The following is a 24,147-nucleotide window of genomic DNA, read 5'->3' as shown; positions in this document are numbered from 1 at the left end:
TCGCTGTGGGTAGACACCTGAAGAGGTCAAATGCACTCTTACTCCAAATAAAGGTGATGCAAGTTGGTTCAGTCATTGGAGTTTGAATATCACCTATCATTCTAACAGCAGTGCTAGCTACTGAGAGTGCAGGGTTCAAGGAGATGGAAGAAAGAGCAAGTTGGGTTCAAAAAGCTGACTTGTGAGAGACATTAATAATAACTTCAGATCCCACTGTGGAATGAAATCTCCCAAAGTGGAGGAAAAAGCCACACCAAGCCCCTGAGAAACCTGAGTGTAAAGTGGTGAGTAAATAAGGAATATTTTTCAGTGGGAGATTAGAAGAAAGGAATAGCAGAACTAAAAGAGTTCCCTTCTTTTAAGCTGTGGTAAGCAGATGTTAATGGGCGATATCTAGAATGGAGAAGGGCCACTGCAAACTTGTTTTCTTAGTTATTCAAAGTATACTATGAACTGCTTTCTACAATTAATATTATTTTTCACTGGTGATTAACAGTTCTGTTACAGTTTTGAAGCCATCCACATTCTTTTAGATACCATTTCGACCCTGACTCCTGAGGCAGCAGGCATGGCCAAAAAAGTCACAGCAGACTTCAGAGCACTCTAGATCCTCTAGACTGATCATTTTGCATGTGTTTGATTCTCACTTAACACAAAGTCCCAGTAAGTGTGGTTGTTTGAACTGGGATTAAGCCTTGTCAGCAGTTGCGTGGAGCCCTCCAGATTATGAAAAGAGTGTACCAAAAAGGGGAAAATATAAGAATAAATGAAAAACCAAAAATGAAAATTGGGTTGATAACTCAGACAAAAATAAACTGTGAGAACTAAAGCAAATGGAATTCTTTGGCTTAGAGAGATCACTGGGAGAAATTGCAGCGCCTGGATGTGTGAACTATTCCTTTCAGATCGCATTGAGCCAGGCTTTAGGTGTCTGGCCTGTAGCATATGCAAAATAGTCCTGGTTGTTATTCCTACAGTATAAACGTGCACACAGAAAAGCACTTGAAAATCCAGTATCTAGAATATCATGACTGTTCCCGACCCGAACACACACAGACTTCAATTGTGATCAAGTAACCTGTTAAACTCCCAATAGACTTCACAGCCATATTTAAAAAAAATAATTACCCTTAATTTTAAGGGTCAGAGTTTCTGCTTGATGACAGACTGTATTTCAGAGAAAAAAGCAGATAAAATATTTGGGTTTTTTTGTTCTTTTAGAAAGCCTCTATTCTGTGGAAGTGCAGTCTAGATGTTATTTATTTTTCCTATTCTATACTGTCTATATTTGAAGGTAAATTCACAGTCTATTTTATTATTATTATTATGCATATCATTTTCAAAGGTATTTGAATGTGAACCATGTTCTTCAACTGGGTGGTGTAAAAGAATCGTTACCATATTCCTACCCACAGCTACTGCACAAACATTTTTATGGTTGTTTGCGCAATTTCATCTTGGATACTCAGGTAAGAGAAGCGTAGCATTAATAAACTTTCATATGAAATTTTTAGGAAACTTGTATGGCATCTGAAATTCATTCTATGATAGTTATATCTTGGTTCTGATCAGTAATGGCTTGATAGCACAAAGTGATGGGCACTATAAAGCCTCTGTTACTGTCAATGAATTGAGCTATTGAGTCTGTATCATGGGATTCACATTAAACCTCCACAGATTGTTTTATAATCATTTTGCTTGGCAATACTACGAAATCATAGAAGTTAAGATATTCACCACCACTGGCAAAACAAAACACTGCAGCATTTTAGTTGCTCTTCCATCTCTGGGCCCTGTGCTAGCATCTGTTTTGGTATCTGTTTTGCTCAAATGTCATGCCATCTTGTTTCTCTGGCAGGGAAGAAACTGGTAATAGCAGCCAGTTTTTCAGTTTTGCTTTAATAATGTTCAAGCAGCTGAACTTTTTAGTAGATCCGCACATTTTGCCTACAAGTCCGGTACAGGTAATTACTGCTTCCATTAATCCTATTCCATGCCCATGTGTGTCAATGTATATTATAAGAAAATTCTGCTGGATTTTTCTACTGTAATTAGAATAACTACCTTGAAAAGTTGTTTCTCACCTACAAAAAGATGTATTTGTGAGCCAAAAACTATTCTTTTGTTTATACCCTACTTCATGCATATGTCTTTCAAGCTTCTTTGCCCATTCAAGGAACTTCTGAATGGCAACTGTATGGCTGTTTTCTTATGTCAGCTGTCTGCTTTGTTATGAAATACTAGGGTTTTTTTTGCTTTCCTAGTCAGTTGAGTTTATTCAAAGGCAAAATATGCTCTTGATGGTTAATATTTAAAAACAGGACTTCAATAAAAATAATTTAAAATACAGATGTCAAAAAGCAAAGTTAATGTCTTGAGAGATACAGATAAAGAACAAGCTGTTATGCGGTATAGCTATTACTATTTAAGAATGAAGTATAAGTGTTTAACTGATGTTTTGCTCTCATACGATTTTTCTCTTGAAGGTATATGACCTTCAGTCTCCTGCAGAGTCCCTGAATAGCTTCCCTGGCTGCACACTTACAGATGGGAGCTGTGAGACCTTGGGGTCGTCTTCCTGTGGTGTTCATGGGAGGTGTCTTGGAGACTGGGGCTCATTTGCTTGTCGTTGTTTGCCAGGTTACTATGGCTATCGGTGTGATAAAGGTAAAGTCTCTGTTTTTCTGTTGCATTATTAATTGTTAAGCTGGCTCATTTTATAATACAGAAAACTTAAAATGTTTGCAGGTAATGATTGCTGAGATGATTCCTGATGTTTTAATTGTTTAAGGCCATGTTTCAGTGTAATTTCTGGACATCTTAAACAATGTTTTTGTTTTTAATTCCCTTTGAGAAATAGCTTTCTCAGTATCAGGTCATTTCTTCAGTACTGAAGATGTTTGTGCATTAACTGTTAAAATGGGAACTGTTCGACAAAGAACTAGTGAACCAAATGGTGTGTTCTCCTCACAGTTCAGAGGTTTGCATCTGTTACACTTTCAGAAGTATCTAATAATCTAAAACTTAGATGCGTGTGTGCCAGTGCTTACTGTGCAGAATTAGAACTACGCAACTGGAATTCAAAATTATTACCTATTGGTGTCTGAAAGGGACTGCTGGCCCAAGAGATCTATGCTTTTGGTACAGTAGGATCCTTCCTTGCTGTCTCATAAAGGGCCAAAGTGTGCAGCAGAATGACAACTATAAAATCTCAGGTTTTGAAAGTTCGTTATGGTACTTAACATTTTGTCTGCAATCTCTTCTCTTGTGATGGTCAGAGCTGCTTCTTTCCTGCTGTCATCCTGTGTGAGCATTGTAAGGAGGAATATTAGCAGGATCAAGTCAGGAAGGAGATGACCTATTTATGAAGAAAGATGAAGCAGGAGAGTGACTAAGGGAGTTGTGGGAAGACATAAAAGCACATGTCCCAAAAGGCATCTTGTGTGTTATGGGTCCATGCAGTGCACTGCAGTCATTTCTTTTACTTTCAACTATTTCATTATGAAAACAATGGAAATAATAACCCTTCCCTCTCTCTACAGAATGATTTAAAGGTCTTTATCCTCTCTTTTTAGTTGCCAAAGAATACACATTTGGGCCAGGAAGTCATATTCGCTATCGGCTTCCTGTCAGTGTGCCTGCCCGTAGGACACTGTTAGAAGCCATGATTAGGACACGGCAGCCTGACTGTGTCATCATGAGCATGTTGTCTCAAAATAAGGATGAATACATCACCCTACAGGTGAGCAGACATCCTGGAGAGTATTAGTATAAAGTTAAATCAATCCCAGCCAATGCTTAACAAAGTGAAACATAAGCCTAACAGTTGAAAATAAAACCAAAATGCTCATGCCAGGCACAAAATTCTTGGAATTAGTTCTTTTATCCACACTTACAGATCTGATCCTTCACTTGTGACATTGATTGCACAACCATGGAATCCGGTTGGCTTCAAAGGAATTTATTGCCCGTTACAGTGAAGTATCCCGTTTGCCATATAGAATAAGATGAGTGGTCTATCTGCTCTGGTATCCGGTTCAGCATTGGCTCATTCTACATAGTTCGGACCCTGCCAAGAAAGATGCCTGTAGCAGTTTTAATGATATAGGCTTCTGAAAGTTACATCCTCCTCATTTTATATATACGATTGTATGGGTCACCTCTTGAGCTAAGTTGGTTTGAGCTATCAATGTAGAAGTGATATACCAGATTCTGAACTACATGAATCCCATAAATTTGTCTAAAAGACTTGTGTAATCAGAGAAGCCAGGTAAAATTGCTCAGAATGAATTACATGCTACCACTGGTACACTGCTACCAGTATTTAGGTTGTGTAGTTCAGTAGCACCTCAGGTATCTTTATAGTATACTGCAGTCATTTTTGTATGTGCAGTGTAAATATACTCTGAATTTAAAGAAATGTTTTATTTAATGTTGATGATTATGTACAAGTTTTGGTTCAAGTAATGTGACAGGTCAGTAGAAAATATTAGGTGATGACTTTTTCTTTTCTTTCTTACCACTCTGTTAATTATCCACAAGGTGGTTCAGGGATTGTTAATGGTCTCATATAATCTGGGTGATGGAGACTATTCTGTAAGCCTTCCCTCCTACAACATTGATAATGGCGAATGGCATCATATCACAATGGAGAGAATTGAAAATGAATTTACCCTTCGCCTTTATGAAGGAGGTGGGGAGAGAGAAATTCTGAGAGCAGGAGGAGTATACAAAGAGATTGTGATTGACCCCAGCAGCTTGGTCCTTGGAAACACCTACCCGTTCAGTCAAAATCAGAGTTTTCAAGGTGAGGAATTCCTTATCTCATTGTTCAGAATTTGGACCTATAAAAATGAAGGTTTATTGGTACTACATGTGCATGCTGTGAGAAGTTCATCCTATTTGTGTAGAGCCCATATTAAATGGAACTTTTGCAAGACACTTTGCAAGAGGGACAAGTCTGCTATTTTGCTCAGGAAAACGGTACAGCAGGGAATTAGGTGCAAATACTGTTAGCTACTGGATTTAGAACAAAGATGGTAATCTCTTCACACCACTGTTTAAAGGATATGTATATAGGATCCATGAGCTTCTCCCAGATGGACTGTGGATGGCTCATTGCATTAGATATGGAGAACTGATTCATGTCCAGTCCATTCTTCAGCTGTCCTTTCTTACCAAATAGAATTGTCCCTACACTGAAAGGAATGTTTCCATTTTACATGGGCATTGCACAGCACACAACAAACTTATCTTCGTGCACTTCGGATTATTGGATTTTACAGTCACTCACTTGAAGCATTCTAATTTTAACTAAAGTTAGAAATGGTTTATTGAAGTAGAGCTAACAATTCAAATTTTGAGCAACCAAGTGGACAAAGTCACAACATCAGTTAAAAAACAGATCAGTTTTAGCCTGGAAAAACAGCACAACACTGTTACAAGAGGAGGAATTAGAGAAACATAAGACAAAGATATCCAAAACAGCTTTACTCTGTCCTCTGGTAGCAGCTCACCCTCCACCTAAAATCACAATATGATTACTGCATTGTGTGCAGCATTATTTTCTATATTGACAAGGCACTTGCATCATTACCCTGTTAAATGTGTCTGGTACCTGTGTATCAGCTCCCCTCATGGCTTTCATGTCTTTAACCAGATTCTAATAAATCCATTTGGAACAAGACAATAATGTTTTTCACATCAGATAAAAAATATTCCAGTGAATAACACCAAGTGCTAGGAGAAAACATATGAAATATATATACATTAAAGAGAATAACAACTTAGAACATTAGTGTGTCACAAACTATTTTAAGAAAAGATAAACATTTTTTCACTAGAAGTAATTGCACAACTGAAGTTTATGCTGAGAACTAGAGACCATATTTTGAATTTTTATTTATTGGATTAATAGTGAATGTTTTGAAGTAAATAGTTAAAGAAGTCAAATAGTTTATTGATGATCATTTTAATTAGGACAACCAATGCTGTTGCCACGCAGCTGTATCTGTGTTGAAATGTTAAGGGCTGTGGAGCTGTAAAATGTACTTAATTCATAGCGGTATATGCTTCTATGCTCAGGCATCTCATAGATATGAAACTGATGTAACACATTATAAGTACAAAATCTCATATTTCTATTGGTAACCCAAGGATGTTTCATCCTGTTATTTTTTTTGTTTGCTCTTCTATAAAGGTAAGCTGTAAAATACAATTAAAAATCAACCCAATGCCTTTATACTGTTACACATTGAAGAATATTACAAATTTGCCACAATATTTGGGCTTTTCTTTTGAAAACATAGTAAAAGGGTACCTGTTCTGCTCTCTTGAACACAAGCAGATAGTCGCCTGCAGCAGCACTTGATTCTTGCTGAAAAAGTTGAGAATCTTGATCAAAACTTTAACACGTTCAGTCAAAAAAACGGAGCACAATACTGTAAAAGTTTAGGGAAATTCAGTCCTAGATTTGAATTTTGGCAGCCTGGGTCCTCCTTTAAATATAAGTTATGCCAAATCTTATGGCTGCTTCAAATCATTCTTGCTGAACGGATTTTAAAACAATCTCTTTTGTTTCTTGCCTCAGGATGTATGAAAGATGTCAGATTCAATAACTACAGGTTGCCTCTGGATACTCACACAAAGGAGCCGGTGTCGGTATTAAGTGCCCAGGGAGTGAAAGAAGGCTGTTCTTCAGAGGCTTGTAGGAATAACCCTTGTAACCAGGAATTTATTTGTATTGATTTGTGGATGATGCATGAATGCAGGTAATTGGTGGAAATAAAAACACAAAAACCTCCAGATTCAGGTGAGGAAGGGTGGATGCACACAAAGTGTGCAACATGAAGGCTGCCACAGGCAATCTTGTCAACCAGCTGAACTACAGTGAAACACGGAGCTAGATGTCTCCACGGGAACACTGGCTTCAAGGTTACTCAGGGAACACTGTGCTTTTAGGCACTACCCTTAGCTGATGTAAATCATCATATCTCCATTGATTCTGTAATGATTTTGGCTGTCTTAATCGAAAAAATGTTTAAAGAATAGCAGCAAATCCAGAATGTTTGTAAAGACTGAAAACTAGGAAAAGATGGTGTGCTAGCTTGAGTGGAACGCAGCACTAGCATGGCTACCTTTCTTTTGTGGAGCATGTGCTGTGCAATGTAGATGTGCTTTCTTTTGTTGGTATTTGACTTAAACCATCTTAAGCTGTGACTTTTGTTCCTTTATAGGCCAGTCAAGTTGAATTAGAAGCACTGCATCATTAAGCTAAGAGTTTCTTGTGTGTGGCTGGGGCTGAGGTTAGGACAACACTTCAGTTATAATCCAAGTTACTTATGCAGTGAAGACACCCTTAAAGCATTACTAATTGGCACTGTCCACACAAAGAGAGTTTTCTAGAGATTTTTTTTCCCCTAAATGCTGTAAACATCTAACTGGCTGGAAATTCACCCTAATGGAAACGCAAAGAATGTAGCACAGCTTGTCCCTCCTAGGCAGAACTGCAGACCATGGTCCTAATCCAGCTATTTTTCATAATCAGGTAATCTTTCAGAAGCCGGTGGAACTACTTGAATTTTGAAAGCCATTAATGTAAGGTTTAAAGGTCTGGAGCTCTTTATTGTATGAGTGCTTTAGACAGGACTGCAATCCTGTAACTATTCTAAGACAAGTTACTTACTTCTAGTAGACGTTTCAATAATTCTATATAGAGAATGCCATCAAAGGCTGGTTTAAAGTCTTAAATGCTGTCTTTCATGCCTACTTTTCTCAAAGGTTTGTTTCATTTTGCTTTCATCTTTTCAGTTGCCCTCCAGGACACATGATCATGGAGAATGCCACTGATAGACGCTGCGTATACACTGCATGTGCTAAAAGGCCCTGTAACTATGGTACCTGTGTCTCGCAGTCGCCAACCAAGTTCCAGTGTGACTGTCCTGATGGCTATACTGGACGCAACTGTGAAATCACGCTGGCGATCTTCCACAAGGATGCAGGCCTGAGCTTTAGTTCCATGTTTGCCATCTGCATTTGCTTTTTGGCACTGTTAGGTAGTTATGGCAACTACATCTTGTATTACCTTTGGTGAATTAATTTATCCATCTTGACCTGAATATTCCTCATGTCATCTTGCTGCTGAAAAACCACTTTCCTAATGGAGGCGCAGTTTTTCCTTCACTTCTTTGCCATGGTCTCTGTCTGCTTCATCAGCTCATTTCTCATCCCCGTTTGCAGATATTGCTAAATGAATCAACATTCATCAGCTGTGGAAAGTCTTTGCAGTTTTATTTTCTCCACATTTTCACTTCATTTCTAAGAAACTGTTCAGAACTGGAAGCAAATTCAGTTGAATAGGAAGAAAAGAAATTACTAGCAGTTAAGCATTGTTTAAATAATACTGATCCTGAAACAGATTTTTCAGTCTAGGAGAAATATACTGTGTGATAGGAATACATTTGATCAGAGAGGAGCAATCTCTTGCATCTTACCCACTTTGTCACAGCCCCTAACAGCTGCTTTTGGCTTCTTGCATCATTTTCAGGCTTAAGTAGGGTCACTCTATGAAGAAGGATCTCACTAGTGAGGAAGGATCACATCTTTTAGTCCTGTTGTTTAATCTAATCTCATGAAAGTTTACCTGAGTAAGGACATAACATTTTTGCCATGGCTTTTATAGCGCTTCATAAATCACTTCAGATTTTGTAGTAAGACCATATTATTAGTCATTGTGGACTATTTTGAATCCGTGGCTACCTGGAAAAAAAACATCGCTTTTCCCAGGTCTGATACATACTATGTTTGCCATGCAAATATGAACAGCAAAGAAGGTGGGAAGTTAACTGGTTTTGCAGCTTTTGGAATCAGTTACTTAAAATGGATAAAAGATCATTATGTTAAGGGACATTTTTTGCTGTTTCATAGTAGTTTTATGGTGAATTGACTGTGTTGTTACCTGCACTTGACTGAATGAGAAAAAACTATTTTTACCTAATAATCCTGCTAATGTTTCAGGTTTAAATTAAGGGTTAGAAATGGTTGTTTTTAGCCAAATGGTATGCACTGCTGGAAATTTTAATAGATGTGGTAACTATGGTATTATCAAAGAACTGCAGGTTTTATTAGGATAATTTTAAATAAAATTATTATTCTTAAGACTTAAAATGCCTTTTCTCTTGCATAGCTTCCAAAGAGTGGTAATACATTCATGAAGTGATTAATTCATGTAATTTTAACTATAAATGTATAAGTTTACAATAGATTAGAAAAAGCTGCTTTTCTAAAGTCTGATTACATCTTCTAAACTCAAATGGGGAACCATTTTGCACTTAAAGCAATACTGGGGTGGCTTCACATTGGCTTGGTGTCACAACCCTTCCTGCCAGGAGGAGACTTCAATTCATTTTTTTCAGTTAAAGATGGAGTGATACTTTGGAGCTTGCAACTGCCCTAGCCCTAATGCTATGGACCAAAGAAACAATATACTTCATAGGAATACTTTTAATGACAGTCAAGTTTTATAACTCAGGATCATAAATTTTGGGCTGAGCAGAGAATAGGGTGTGAGATTACACTGTTGATATCTGTATGGAAGAGGCATACTTTCTTCAGTGGGGGTATTCCTGATTTACAGTCTTGTTGCTGAGAACAGGCTTTTGTCTCTGGAACCGAGGCTATGTTAAGACTTAGTACATTTGAGTATGTCAAAATCAGCTCATCTGAAAAAGGACTTTGCCAAACTGTTACAACATGTGGGAAAATCCTTGTGTCTTTTTTTTGTAAATTTCGAGGAGAAGAAAAAAACCCATACATCTCAAAACTGCACTGATTCGGCTTGAAGAATATAGCTACACAGCACAGTGCAGGGCATAGATCTCAATATACGCAAGTTTTAGTTTCAAGCTCATCTAGATACTGCTATACAGAATTGCACTGTGGTGCATAGATACTCCATAAGGTCTCTGTAATTCACTGCAATGTTAATTTATTGTATCCAATGGTTTGAGGTCTTACTATGAGCTTTTGTGTATGAGTTGGTAGCACACTGGTACACCAGTTTCTATTTGCATAATGTTCAATATCTGATATTGCTGAAGCTTTATAACTGTCAGTGTGTAAAGGCACCTAAGCATTTAAGAAAAATGTTTAAATTTGTGGATGCTAAGACAAAACATGTGCCTGATTTTTTTTTCTAATAATATGTATAAAGCAGTCATTTTCGCTTTTCTCTCATGTCATATACTTCATTTCTGTTATTTATATAATTGGATTTGTTACTTTCAACTCATTGTTATTTATGTGCTACACCTTTGTATACATTTTCTGATGGAAAAAAAAAAACCTAAGTCAATACAGTAAATAGGTTTCTGAACACCACTTGTGTCATTTAGTTCTTCAGTAATTGTTATGCTTATAACAACTTAAAGGTACTCTTTAAACATCTTTTCTTCTGTCTTTGATATTTGCTTGTAACTACATTGATATTTAATGGAAGTAATGCTCAAATCAAGAGCAGCTACAACTACAAATGCATCTGCACTGTAGCTGCAAATGATCTCATTGGCTTGACTTCTTGAGGATTTAGTTCTGCTTTCTTTATGGCTTGAATGAAATTGCACCAGATTAACTTTCCTGAAGTTATTCATAGCTTATGTGACTGTAAGCGCAAATCAAACATATACGGAGGAAGACAAAACTGCAGCCTCACTAGTTCAGACTGCAAACCGGTACTGTAGTACTCACGTAGAACAGCTGTTGTCTTAGCCATATTGCAGTACTTTTGTGTATAAATGTTTTATTTGTTTCTGAATGATTCTCGGTTTTGCTCCTATGTGTTCACACAGTTCTGCTTAGTGCTACACTCTTGTGGGCTCGCTGGAAGAGTCGCAAAGGTCTGAATGGAGGAGTTTACCATGTACCTGCACATCATGAGGATTTGGAAGACATCAGAGAAAACATCCTCAACTACAATGAAGAAGGGGGTGGGGAGCAAGACCAAGTAAGACTCATTCTGTTACACTACAATAATAAGTGGGTTGGTTGCTCACCATGCTAATAAAAACACATACTGTTTTATTCTTTATGAAAGAATAAACCTTACCCTTCTAAACCTTCCCTAAGGTACCCTACCTAAACCTTCACTATTGCAGTCGATAGATGAATTATTTGCAAGGGTATGTATACAAGTGTGCATGTTTTTTAAACAGAGTTAAGTGCCTATCAATTTTTGTCTTGAAGGAAGTGATCCTATGTCTGTGATTAAGAATGCCTGTAGAATGAGTTTAGCAGTGAAGAACTAACAGCTGATCCCTTTTTGGTTTCATGGCTCAGGAGACACTGCTATTCTCCATGGCAATTACTGCTGTAGCAGTGAGGGTTTAAAAGAGCCTGGCATGAACTGCTCCTTATGGACTCTTCCTTTTGGAGACTTCATAACGGTGTTTTTTCTGCTATTCCAGACATCAGACTTGCTGCCCCGAAGGTCTTAGTTATTCAGACTTGTTAAGAAATTCTGGTACTACATTTGTTCCACTTAAGCCTTTAAGCACTTGGGGGGTGAGGGGAAGGAGGAAGAACCTTTCTGCTTTTGTCTGTTTTGGACAGAAATATAGCAGAGAATACACCTTGCTATTATACTTGAAGCACACCAGACTGCCCAAAACAGGTAATGCTAACGTTTCTACTAGTTGTCTTAATGGACTTCTACATGGCAGGAAAAGCCAGAACTTTGGTAGAAAACTGAAGATATTCTAAAACAATGAGTAATTTAAATGGATTATTTGCTGACCCATAGATGTTTGCTATGTTAGAAAATGTGAGGAGCTTCATTGCCTTCTTTAAAACAGATCAAAAGGTGCAGAGATTCTGCAGAGCTAATTATTGTCGGATGGATCAGTGAAACATTTTAAAAATTAAAAGTGAATATGATGTGTTCCAAAATTCCAAGCATCTTCAACAATTTTTAGTTATATTAAGAGTGTTTTACAAGGCCACCTTAGGAAATACATACCTACTTGTAAAATGCCCTTAATTCCATGAGGAATTACTGTAAACATATTAAATACAACATTTTCCAAGTGATGCATAGACAGCTATGTGCATACATCCTACTATTTTTAATAAGATTAACTCCATCTGCAGTACTTGGCAGCTATACACCCAGGAGGTCTATAGATGGAGAAAATCCACATTACCATAGGACCTGTTTAGTTACTTTTGGAGAGACTTCCTTAAAATACCGTCTTTATGTTAAGTAGTAGAATCAAATGAACTAATGACTTAATCATCTTAATCTGAGGCTATTACACAGTCTTGAAGAAATGTTGGTTTGAGTGAAGCCTCTATAGGTTCTGTATATTGCTCCTAAATTATTCAGATTGGGCTTGCTGGAATTACAGCTGGGATTGCAGCTAAGACCTTCCAGTATTTTTCTGAATTGCCTAATTGTTTGTCCAGATTTAAAAAAACAAAGTACCCAGAATTACAAAACTTTAAGCACATTCTTACATTATCTTAACCAAAAGTATCACAAGCATAGTTAGACAAGAGAGAGCCTTGTTGTTGGAGTTAGCTGAGGGCACGACTACTGGGACAAGAGACTGTTACTAAGGAGTTTCTGTGCCTGAAATAAATAGAAATATGCCTCAGAAAATTAGGATGTCATAAAAATTGTAGCAGATTAGTGCGCTGCTGAGTATTTACTTAACATCATTTGGTGCTTAGTTGTGTTAAAAGCAAGCTTTGAAGCCAGAGGCAAGGACGGTCTTGGGTTTGTAGACTGCCAACTAATGATGGTATATAATCAGAAGAAATGTTGTCATCTTAATGAGCAACTAATAACAGTGAAGGATGATTAATATCGCCCAGTTTACTGAAGGGGTGATCCTTAGATCTTTATTTGGATAAACTCCCATTTAAATTTGGTACAACTAAAAGTTGCCACCTTTCATTGATTATACTGGGAGCCATGCTAATATAAAATACTCAGAATGGGATCATATATTAGTTAATAGCTTACACTTACTTAGAGCATGCCTAAGATATGTATGTGCTCTGTAGGTCTTGCATTGTCCATCGCTAATGGTATTTAGTCTCTGGATGAGTGGAAATAAGCAGCTAATCTGTGTTACAGTCTTGTCCCAAAGTCTAGTCTTGTCACTGACATGGCTTCTTGATTGCAGAGTTGTGGTAATTTTTTCTTTAAACAGTTCTCTGTCTCTGATTGAAATGCAGCAAAGGGCTCATAAAGATCAGCTAGGCTAAAGCTCTTGTAAAATGGTTATGTGCAATTCAGCACGTGAGAGCATAAACGTAACCTTTTGAAAGGTGCTGATTGACAGCTCTGCCATTGATGGCTACTATTCAGATGAATAGCATGAGCAATGCAAATAATAACTTTTTCTGTAATGAATTCTGTCTCGCACAGCCTGTCAACATTTTTCTTTTTTCTGTCTATAACTATGTCCAGAGACACAACTGTGGGACTGCAGGGACATGGAGGACGCTGTAGGATAAAATTGTTCTTTTCTCAGCTGACATCAAGGTTTTGATCAGTTAATGCAGTTAACGTGTACTGTACTGGTAGCTTTAGTGACTGAAGTTGCACTTCAGGAACTACAGAACAATTATCAGATAGTGTTAACTATTTCTTCACTAGGAGAGGGGATACAGTTTTTGTGACAGGAGGTTATTTGGCTTTTACAATTATTCCACTTCCAGAGAAGATAACTAGCAACTGTTCTATAGATTGATCAAATTATAACAGATATCACAGTAGATGTTTGAACCATTTGCAGAACTATTTGTTCTAAACCGTTACTTGTGAATCATTCTCTCACATCTTAATGTTGCTATTTTCAGTATCAGTGTGTTATAAAGAAACATATTCAGATCTGAATTTTAAAACAAAAATTGGGGCATTTCAATCATTGTTATTTAGCTTCTAATTACAAAATTAAATCAGAAATTAAATTTGACATTGAACCCAACGGTAGTAGTGCAGGCTGCGCAGGTGTTCATCAGCCATTCTCACCTACTGGATGGTCTTTGGGTTTCTTGCACTCAACGTGGGTGGCAGAGTTAGCTGAACAAGCCAATCCTTGATCCGGTGTTCAGGCCAAACAGACTGCCTCAGGATTTTCTTCTTGTCCACTAGAACCTGAAAGTTTGGGACCTATAGGGAATATTAATTTAACACAAACAATTTCTCACTCCAGGATGCATACAACATGGCAGAGCTCCAGGTGTCTATCCAAACCAGTCCAGGCTACTGCTTCTACAAGAAAGGAAAAACAGCAAAACTGGACAGTTTCTTTAGTGATGTGTCCCTGAGCGTGCAGGAGCAGACCAAAACATCAGCAGCTACAGGAGGAGGCTCTTTCACTAGTGGAGACTTTGGTCGGTACTTGTTGGATGTTGTTAGAGGTGCTGACCATCAGCCCCAGGCTTTACCCTGTGATTCACTGCAGGTGTTTTACACTGAGGGAGGAGGCTCGGTTGTTGGCAGCCTCAGTACTCTGGGTTCCTCTGGACTGGATGAGGATACAGTTTATGATGACATTAAAGAATGGGGACCAAAGTTTGAGAAACTAAGTGAACTGTACTCACATACAGATGCAGAAGACTTGTAGATTACCAGGTGTACTGTGTTGGAAGTTTTGGAAGCAAGCATGAACACTTTAGTTTTTAATTCTCTTGCTACTTATTTTTTTAATTGTTTGAGAGTTAATCCACATTCGCACTAAAACATTTAATAGGACCTAGGTTTGGGGCATTTTGGATATTTACTACTTGGGATATAAACTAAATGGAAAGAGTAAAGGCCAGCATGGGGCACTTAGTCATTCACATGCAATGGCTGAGAAATAATAAAAGCTCCTGTCATTCAGATAATGAAGGGCTTAGCTTATGCGTAGAGGCTCTCTCCAAAATGGTGCTGAAAACATGCTCTGTGTACTGCTTTCAGTGCTTTCTAGGAGTTTGTGTTATGCAGGTAACCTTGCTAGGGAGAGCTGACCTTGGGGTATGTATGCATATGCCTGATTAATAATAGTAAAAAAATCATTTTCAGTGAAAAAGAAAATCCAAGATCCCTTGGATGTTGTAAAAATGGCAAAAGACTTAAGATCTTTCCTGTCTCCAAAAAATAATTTCACTCAGCATTGTGACTTCTAAAACTAAAAATCCTGTGATAAATGAAACCTGCTAAAAGGCTAATACAAAGATGGTAATTTTCCAAAAACTAGAAATTAATTACAAGAATACAAACATTTATTTTAGCAATATGATAGCACATAATACTGCAGCACTCAAGTGCTCTTTGGTAGAAAAATCATGATCACTTGGGGGCAAAGAGAGAAGAAGAAAAAGAAGTTACAGGGGATTGAATGCTCTATTATAAATTTATCAGTCTCTTTTTCAGACCATTTGCTGTCCAGCTAGTATTCTGGATCTTTTTTAAAAAGAAAACAAAAAAAATGTATTTGAAGCAGAGAAAGCTCTCTACTTTTCTTTTTTTTTTTTCTCTCTCCAGTTGAGACCACTTCTATATATTTAGTCAAGTGCAGCAAGAACTTGATTAAGGATATTCTGTGCTGTTTCTTTGCCTTTGATAATTTAAATACATTCTACAGATTCTAAGATTTATACTTGTTTCATTAGAACAAAGCATAAAACAATGATGTATTGTACAATGACATATTGTAAAACTAAGACACTACTATTGCTTTGCTTACAGGCACACTGGTAGCTGTTTTGGGAATGTCAAACATGTTACAAAGGTCTGGCTTATATTTAGGCTAAATTAATTTGCACATCTCCCAAATCAAACATACATGCAGTATCTTGTTCTCACACACATCTGATCATTTGTGACACTGGAAAATCTTGAGCATGCAATCAACAAATGGGTACTTGCCCCAGAAAATGTGGTATTTTTCATCTGGAAAAGATAAAAACAGAAATGTGTTTTTTTACCCATGCCTAGTAATTTTAATTCACACATGGTACATAGTCTATGATTTTATAATTTTACTGATAACACTTATCTGCAGGGAAACATAGGTTAGAATATCTTGTAATGTTCACAAATCAGGTATGTCAGATTCTGTATTTCCTGATCATAGCAGTCATAAGCAAGGTTTAAAAAAAAATGAAGTAAAGAGATATTATGCACAAAAAGCTATCCCTTCCCCAAGAGCAGTAATTGTGTCTTTATCCCTTATGTTCTCTCCATTGCTATGGATATGCTGTCATTTTGGTTGGTTTTAATCTAATTCAGCTTGTAAGCTCCTCGGGGCAAGGACTGTCTTTTGATTTGCCATGCCTATCTGCAGCACCATATAAATAATAAATAAGCCTTCTGTATATGATGTGTCTTCCTTGCATATATTTTAAATTGACTAAAGCTTGCACTTTCTTGAACTATTTTTCTCAAAGCTTTGATCAGACACTTCTGCAGACATCACTCAGGCACGCTGTTCTGGCTGAGGATGAGCCGAGGAAAGAAGCAGTTGCTTCTAGGTGGTTGTTATTCCTGTTTCAAACCTGCCAAGAGAACTGTAGGTAAATCAGTCTGTCAGGTTAGTTTAGAAGCTTTTAGAAGAGTTCTTCTAATCCACATGAGCTGAGCAGTACTAGGCAGAAAGCAGAAGCAATTGCGGTTATGCTGGTACACCTGATGGGACAGTAGGAGGTGGGGGGTGATGGAGAAAGGCAGTTGAACAACTGTGTCTATGAATAAATGTTTTGTCTTGTACTTTATATTAATTTGAATTCACATCATGATTTCAGTAATTGTAACTCTGCATACCCTGCTTCTAATCTCTGTTCAGTCAATAATGGAAATAAGTGCGTTCTACTTTCTTAACAATACACTGAAATAGTAATATATGTCCTTCTTAGGACATATGTGGGAATTTTGTCACATGGTGGAATTAAACCTAGGCCATTTCACTGCAGGAAGATATAATTAGAGGACAGTACTCATCTATTGCTTTGCTGGGACCATAGCTTTTCCAGCCTTGCTCTGTCCTTCAAGCCACTGTGTGTGGTCCATGATGCTCAGTGGTCACGTGCCCATGCAAGATCACTTCTGTCCTGGAAAACTGCAATAGTTCATCAACCAGGTATTCTTTCCACTCACGGAGAAGCAGAGACAAATCCAGTTCCTGTTTTTAGAGCAGTATGCTCCACTCTTGCAATATTAGTTGTTTTCCTCGCCACCAGAGGGTGGAAGACACTTCCAGAGGAAGTGGGATAAGAAAAGCTTGGAACTGAAGTCAAAAGTAAGTAAAGTAGAAAATGTTAGGCACTGCAACTCCAGTTATCTTCATATAGCAACAGACTGTAGATTCTTGACATTTGTGGAAAAACACATTCTTAATACCTTAAACATACTCAGGGGGGAGACTGAAAAAACAGAAAGCCAAGGACTACACCTATAGAGGGAACTGGGCTCTTACCTGCCCACCTGATGCACTCACATACAAAAGGTGTAAGCTTTGAATGTCACACTGTGGATGAGCATGACTCCATGGGCTTTGTCTGCGTTTGCACTGCTACCATGCCTCAGAGACCTACGATTCTGGTCACAGCATCAACTTCTAGCTCAATTATGCCAAGCACTTAAAGCCAACTTGCAAGAAACCTTGACAAAGCAAGAAAGTAGGCAGTCTCTGTAAAGTGACTGGGAGCTCACTGCGCTGGGCGACAGGTCTCGGACCCTCCCATGGGGTTATACTCAGCAGCTGAGTTCATGCATCTTTGCTGCCGCAGAAGATGAATGTTAACACTTCTACAAGCTTGCCAAGGGACTGTCTAGATAGAAGGGACTGAAGAAATACAATAGACTTGCATTTGCAGATCTATTTTGCGTTACCCTGCTGGTGTTGCTGCAGCAGCAGCAGCAGAACCCACCTGCAGTTGGTAACTGGACTCAAACTTAGTTATGCACTCACAAGACATGTTACTGTTTCTGAATTTTCCAAGCAGAACGCTGCAGCTGGCATAGCCCAGCATGATTTTTCTCAGATGTCGGAGTCCTGCTTGCACATGGTATGGTCATAGCTTTTGCAATATACAGACAGCTGATTCTTCTAAGGTGAAGTAAAATAATAACTTTACATTCAACAGTTAGTCAAGTCATGTTACCAATAGACTTACTCTGCAAGCAACCCACTGCCTGGGATTTGGGAGCTGAGCAGCTGACATGTACACATGCACATTACTTGCAGCAGGACACATGTATGTGTGCAGCAGGTAGGTGGTCAAAAGATCTTCAAGCTAGACAGGCAGGACAAACTGCAGCAAACTAATACATCTTAAAAGCCTGTCAGTTATTTTAAGAGAAGTAACTTCTCTTTCCTCTTCCTCCCTAGCCTGTTATATTCATTCATTCCCACCATGAACACCAGGTTGAGGTTTGTAACAAAATACAATCAACAGAGGAGTCACTGGTGCCTTGCTACAAGTTTTTTGCAGTTAAACCAATTATTCAGCAGCTGGAACAATTTAACTCTCCCATCTTCCCAGACGAGTGACTGCGATTCAGAGGTCTGCATTCCCATGTCTTTTGTTGAAGCTCTTCTGTCTGTTCATGAAGTACTTACATGGTCATTGGGTGAGCTTAAAAGCAAGCTAGAACCCAGGCCTGTAGCTTGCCGGGAAGACACACAGGGACTGGGTTGCTTAACAGAGTCACAGAGTGGCTCAGGTTGAGCTCTCACCTCTTACCATGCCCAAACCATTCCAAAACAGGCAATTTAGAAGCCAACTTGAAGTTGGTGCTCTAGTACCATTTCTTCCCTAATCACAAGCTATGACACTGATTTGCAAACACATACAGATACTAATAAACTCATCAGGGCTACTTGCGTTTGTGCTTGTAGTTAGACCTAGGTTTTACGGACTATACAGGAGAAAATAAAAGGACAGAAAATATGAAGGAATTAAATAAGTGCTACAGGAACTTACCTTGTACAGATACAAGCTCAGTAACAGGACATAGTCATTTGCTGGTGCCATGGCCTATTTAAACCTGCCTTTTCTCTTTCTAGGACTTGCTAATCAGTTCACTTAATTTATCTGTGTTAGTGCCACTGGTCTAATTACTGTACAAATCCTGACATCACATCACTTTGCTTCTTCCACATTTACAGAGACACATACAAATGTTTTGGTATTTCTTTACACAAAAAGCTTATCACAGTGTGGCTCTGACATCTCTCAAGAACAGGGCCAGCTGGCCTGACAACAAAAAGCTTTGCAATGGGTAAGAGGGAAGGAAAAATTTTTTAAAATTATAATAAAAATAAAAGACAAAAAAAATCAGTGCATCCCTAGGTAGCTGGATTTTCAGTAATCTGGTACTTTTATTAATCTTCTTCCAAGTTCTTTACAGACTTTAACATGTAGTAAGACCATTTTTTTTTTAGTATAAAATATTTGTAAAGGCCTGAAATTCGAATAATCTTGTGGATATTAGTATTTAATCTGTCTGCCTGTCAACTACATTAATCTGTGTTTTTTCCCCCTTTTAAAATAACGTTCCAAGTATAACATGCAGCCAAGCCATACGAAAGCTGCTTGTCCTTAAGTCTGACCTACTGGCTAGTACCAGCAGGTTTAGAAGGGAAACCTTGGCTGTAAAAGGAGCAGGATTAGGAGATTAGGAGGAATTCAAGCAGTTCCTTAGTTATAGAAGTGATGGAAAACATGGCCATTTCTTGGGGATTGAAATAAACAGCTTGCACTATGCTACTGATAATTCTTGATGGATGAGATGGTTTTGAGACACTTGGTTCTCTGACACATACCATTCTATCAGCAGACCACCTTATGATTACATCCCATTAATTAATAATCTTATGGAACTCCTGGGTTTGCGCCTAATTAACATTACTGCCCTCCCCCCCCCCCCCCCCAATAAAAAGATCTCTTAAGAGTGGCATTACATGTGCAAAGATGTACTCAGGCACTGGAGATGAAAAAAGGTGTGCTGGAGAATCATATGTATGCCTCTGTGCAGCCCCTTTCTATCTCCTGAGAGGAGTTCCAGCTTTTCAAAAGTGTATATCTATATCAGGATGTCTCAATTTAAATCATCCTAATTCACACTAATTCACTGAGTAAGATTACTAAAGCCTGAGCTACAATGAGGAAACTAGCAGTGGAGCTCTATGAGTCAAAGCAAATTATATTTACTTAAATTAGTATAATTCCCTCAGACTGTCTACTGACCGTGTTACAGCTAAGCACATGGGGTGAACTGGTAACAGTCCTGACTGCTACATCTTTAACTTCCAATAGTGAAAAGAAGTCCGGCAACCTGTAAAACACAAAGATGATTCAAAAAAGTCAGTGATATATGCCATGTAACAAGCTTGAAAAAAAGTCAAGACTTGCTGAAAACTGTTTTCCTCCATATGAATTGACACAAGGAGTGTTAGATGCCCTTAATGCTCTTTTCTCTATTCATCCCACCATTAAAAAAAAAAAGTTTTGATTTTCCAGTGACACAAGTTTATTTAGTATACAATAGTCATTACATCTCTGTACAACAACATATTATAAAATAGTTGTATGTTAGATTTCACCAGCAGAATATTGAAACAAGAAATGAAAATATAATTATGGATCTCAAAGGCTTTTCTCTCCTCTAAAACATTCTGGCTACTTTTGCTAACATTTTGGCTCTGCGATCTAAAAAAGTCCTTCACACCTACAATTCCACTGATAACGCACAACTTAAAAGTCCTTGCAGATGATACATAACATATTGCAGAAATCACAATGGTGTCATTCACATAGTTAGTTACTTGTAGGATTGCTGTAAGTGCACAGCCACAGGTGTTGGTCACGGGGGTAGATCATACTTAGTATGATGGAACAGCAGCCACTTGGAAATAAGATGCATTGGGATGACATAGTTCCAGTGTAGGCAGAAGTTTTTACAAAAAATTACACAGTTTTAATGCAATGAACATGTATTGTAGAAAGACACAGGAAGCAGAGAAAATAATTCTCAAACAAATAAAACATCACATATCTCCCAGAAGTCTCAAAGACCCTTACACCCAAGCCCTAGGGACAGGAAACGCAGCCCTTTTTACCACGCAGCTCAGCACCTTAGTGGAGGCTGACTACTCACCGCCGCTGCAGCCTTCCCCAGCAGGCCCTGTGCTGGAGCCAAGCCCTTAAATCAGGGGCAGAGACACAGCTGCTGCTGCTGGGGGTCACTGTCCTGGAGAGCACCTTCCCTCTGCTGAGCTGGTGAGTGCTCTGCTCTTGGCATTTTCTGTTTTATGGAGATTAGCCTTCTGAAGGTTGCACTAATTAGTCACTGAAATATGTCTCTCCATTTAAAATGAAAAATTTCAGATACTGGAATGGTTGGAATTGTTTAAGAGTGTCATAAGCTATGGAGGCCTTAGTGACTGCTAACTGCAGAAGCTAAAACAATTTCAAAAATACTGTGAATCTAACATCTCAAATTTCTACTATGCTGTTTTATGGGGGTATTTGTGTTCCAAGGAGATACTATGCTACTGTGGTAGTTCTGGATCACAACAGCTGTGTATTTAATGCTTTCCAAAGAAAAAAAGCTATCTTAGGTTCTCCTCTGTAATTTTTTTTCACTCTGTAGTTTCTACAAAAAGCTTAAATTTCTGTTTTGGCAATAATAGAGACTCTGCTGAAGAAAAACATCTACTCTGTTTAAAAATAACTACTGTTATGGTCAGGACTTAGTTTCCAATTGGAAGAAAGTTAATGCACCTTTAAAGAAAGACACAACCACATTTTACAGAAAGACAATACAGCCTAGAGGTACTTTACCTTACATGTGCTTGTTTTCAATTACTGTAAGGCACTCATTGAGGAATTCACTGACCCATGCTCTCAGCAAGTACTGGCATGCATCATTACAGGCCTAATTAAAGTTTTAATACTGATTAAAATGTTTTATTATTGTATTATGTTAAACTGCAGTGGTCCCCAACCTCATTAAGGGATACAGCATAGAAATTATTCAGGAGTTTCAGTTGCTCAGTTTAACAATCTAGCTACTGTCAATGTTTGATTTAAATGCAGTCTGATTAAAGCACGCTTTCCTTTTGTGTTAGCATGAAAGTGCAGGAAAATGTTGAATGTTGTTTAACGAGTATTTACTGAATATAAAATTGTTTGAGCATGTGACGTAACTGTCTCCCATCTCTTCAGTAATTTACCTGACTGCAACTGAAAAGGGAAAACATTTAAATCATCTGGAATTGGAACACAGCTCAGTTGTGAAAGTTAATCTCATTACACATCTTGATTAAATTAAATGTGGAGTTTGCTATCAGTAGCACTTTAAGTTTCTCATCATTAGAAATTAATTGCAGTGGTAATTATTGTAACTGAGTTATTTGCACAGGCCACAAACACTCTAATAGGTGTTCAAATGTTAATTCAACATTGGCCTAGAGGCACTTGATTATTACAACTTTGTTTCTCATGAGAAACAAATGATCCTAGTAGATATCTAATTAAGGTTGGAGAGTACTCTTAGACTTTGTCAGACTTAATCTCTAATTTCAACATAAAACCAAAATAGCACTAAATTACAGTAAAAGTGAGATGTTATCTACATAGCATTTAAAAAGTCAATAAAATTCACAAAGTTGTAGCCTGGAAAAAAGACAAAGGCTACAAACAAATCACAAAGTTCTCGGAGACTGAGGCCTGCCTTCACTTACTCTTCCCATTCAATTCAGAAAGAACCCTGTAATCTATTTTTTAGGATAAGGGGCAAGGACATAATGACAGTTTTTAGTGTGCTAAAAACGTAGCTTTGTATCTAAAATACTGTAAAGCAAAGCTCTAGTACCTGAATGTATTTTAAACACCTAAATTTCCTGCCAGTTTGAGAGATGAATGTTTCTCTTGTAAGGCTGGCAGTGCTCTATTCGGGTATCCTACTTCTGGAATACGTGTGGGGTGAAAGGGATCCCCTGCCGTTTGGAAAGCAAATACAGAAAATAGCGTTGTGAGAATCCAAGCGGAGAAATTTGTTCTTTGTTTGTCCTGAGCATTGTAAGAGGATACAAACATGCAACATGTATCAAAAGCATGCTCCAACCTTAACTCTCACTAGAAATACATAACACTCCATCATTAAATGCTTAACATTACAAAACAGCATGTTTCTGTATCACTAAAAAAATGCTGTACAATCATTAAAGTTTTATTCTTTAAACTTGTTTGCTGATTCTGCACTCACTGATTCTGCAAACGTACTCATAAACTTGGAAACTCATGTCCACATACAGCCCGAACGAATTCAAAAAAGAGGCACTGAAAGAGCATAAAGGTTGGTCAGAAAGGATCAGACTGTAAGACTGAACCCAATACTGCTGTTATTTTAATGGTTCACAAAGACAATGCATACTTAGTAATGGAGTAGCATGGCCTGCTTTCATGGAATTTCTATCATTTTTATAGTAAAAATCCAAAACCCTGAGCAGAACTTCATAGCTTAGCTATTCTGCAGTGGTCATGCAGGCTGCTCATTTCATGTCTTTTGGTTGGTTAAAAATAGAAAAAATGTATATCCTAGGTGTTCAGAAGGTCAGACTTGATAACCAAAATGGTCCCTGCTAGCATTTATTTATGAATCTATGAAAATTTTGGCAACATCAAGAATGTTATCAAAACAAGGCTGGTTTTTTTCCTTAAAAAAAGTAATTAAACAAGAAACCATTAATGTAAAATGTATTACAAATGTAACATGTTTGTAAACTTCTTCTGCATCTTCTAATGTGGGCTCTAGCATTAAAATACTGAACTTGAAGCCATTGCTAGAAATGTTATTTATGTTTAGCAAGTTTGTAAACATGGAATGTTTTGTTTTGAAACACTCTAGTGAAGTGTACGGTATAAGAAGGCAGGTTTTTTTTAATTTCCTCACAGAAGCGAGGATACAACGAAGGTTTCAAATCAGGTTCATTCTCTCCCAAACCATCCATGATCTGTAATGAAAGTGAACAGATCTGTGAAATATCTTTAGCCAATTCACTGTTATAAGCAATAATAAGAAACCAAAAACAACCTTGGCAATTGATTTGGAGGGTCAGACTGGTCAGATTTGTTAACAGGGACTGTGTGAAA

At 37.8% G+C, this 24,147-nt stretch overlaps 2 protein-coding genes across 8 annotated transcripts in view; one reads left to right on the top strand and one right to left on the bottom strand.

Annotated features, from left to right (window-relative positions):
• Positions 1-16,365, top strand: part of LOC112988789 (neural-cadherin-like) — a 72,722-nt gene extending 56,357 nt beyond the window's left edge. Inside the window, exons 26-33 of the mRNA XM_064519638.1 lie at positions 1,346-1,469; positions 2,487-2,667; positions 3,576-3,742; positions 4,543-4,807; positions 6,590-6,770; positions 7,810-8,054; positions 10,845-10,999; positions 14,217-16,365. Of these exons, the coding sequence (XP_064375708.1) occupies positions 1,346-1,469; positions 2,487-2,667; positions 3,576-3,742; positions 4,543-4,807; positions 6,590-6,770; positions 7,810-8,054; positions 10,845-10,999; positions 14,217-14,630 (1,732 nt within the window). The 3' untranslated portion in view covers positions 14,631-16,365. The remainder of the gene's footprint in view (positions 1-1,345; positions 1,470-2,486; positions 2,668-3,575; positions 3,743-4,542; positions 4,808-6,589; positions 6,771-7,809; positions 8,055-10,844; positions 11,000-14,216) is intronic.
• DPY19L3 (dpy-19 like C-mannosyltransferase 3) overlaps positions 15,795-24,147 on the bottom strand; it is a 44,675-nt gene continuing 36,322 nt past the window's right edge. For 3 of the 7 annotated variants that reach the window (XM_064519642.1, XM_064519644.1, XM_026109512.2), the window contains one exon: positions 20,498-24,008. In XM_064519642.1, coding sequence (XP_064375712.1) covers positions 23,847-24,008 — 162 coding nt within the window. In that variant the 3' untranslated portion in view covers positions 20,498-23,846. Of the gene's footprint in view, positions 15,941-16,413; positions 17,274-19,961; positions 20,327-20,497; positions 24,009-24,147 lie in introns of those variants that run through there. The other 4 variants (XR_010391442.1, XR_010391440.1, XR_010391441.1 and 1 more) reach the window with 4 other exon arrangements.

Source organism: Dromaius novaehollandiae, chromosome 13 (genome assembly GCF_036370855.1).
Source record: "Dromaius novaehollandiae isolate bDroNov1 chromosome 13, bDroNov1.hap1, whole genome shotgun sequence".
NCBI lineage: Eukaryota > Metazoa > Chordata > Aves > Casuariiformes > Dromaiidae > Dromaius > Dromaius novaehollandiae.
The sequence above is the reverse complement of the archived record's forward strand: the minus strand, read 5'-3'. Positions and strand labels throughout refer to the sequence as shown.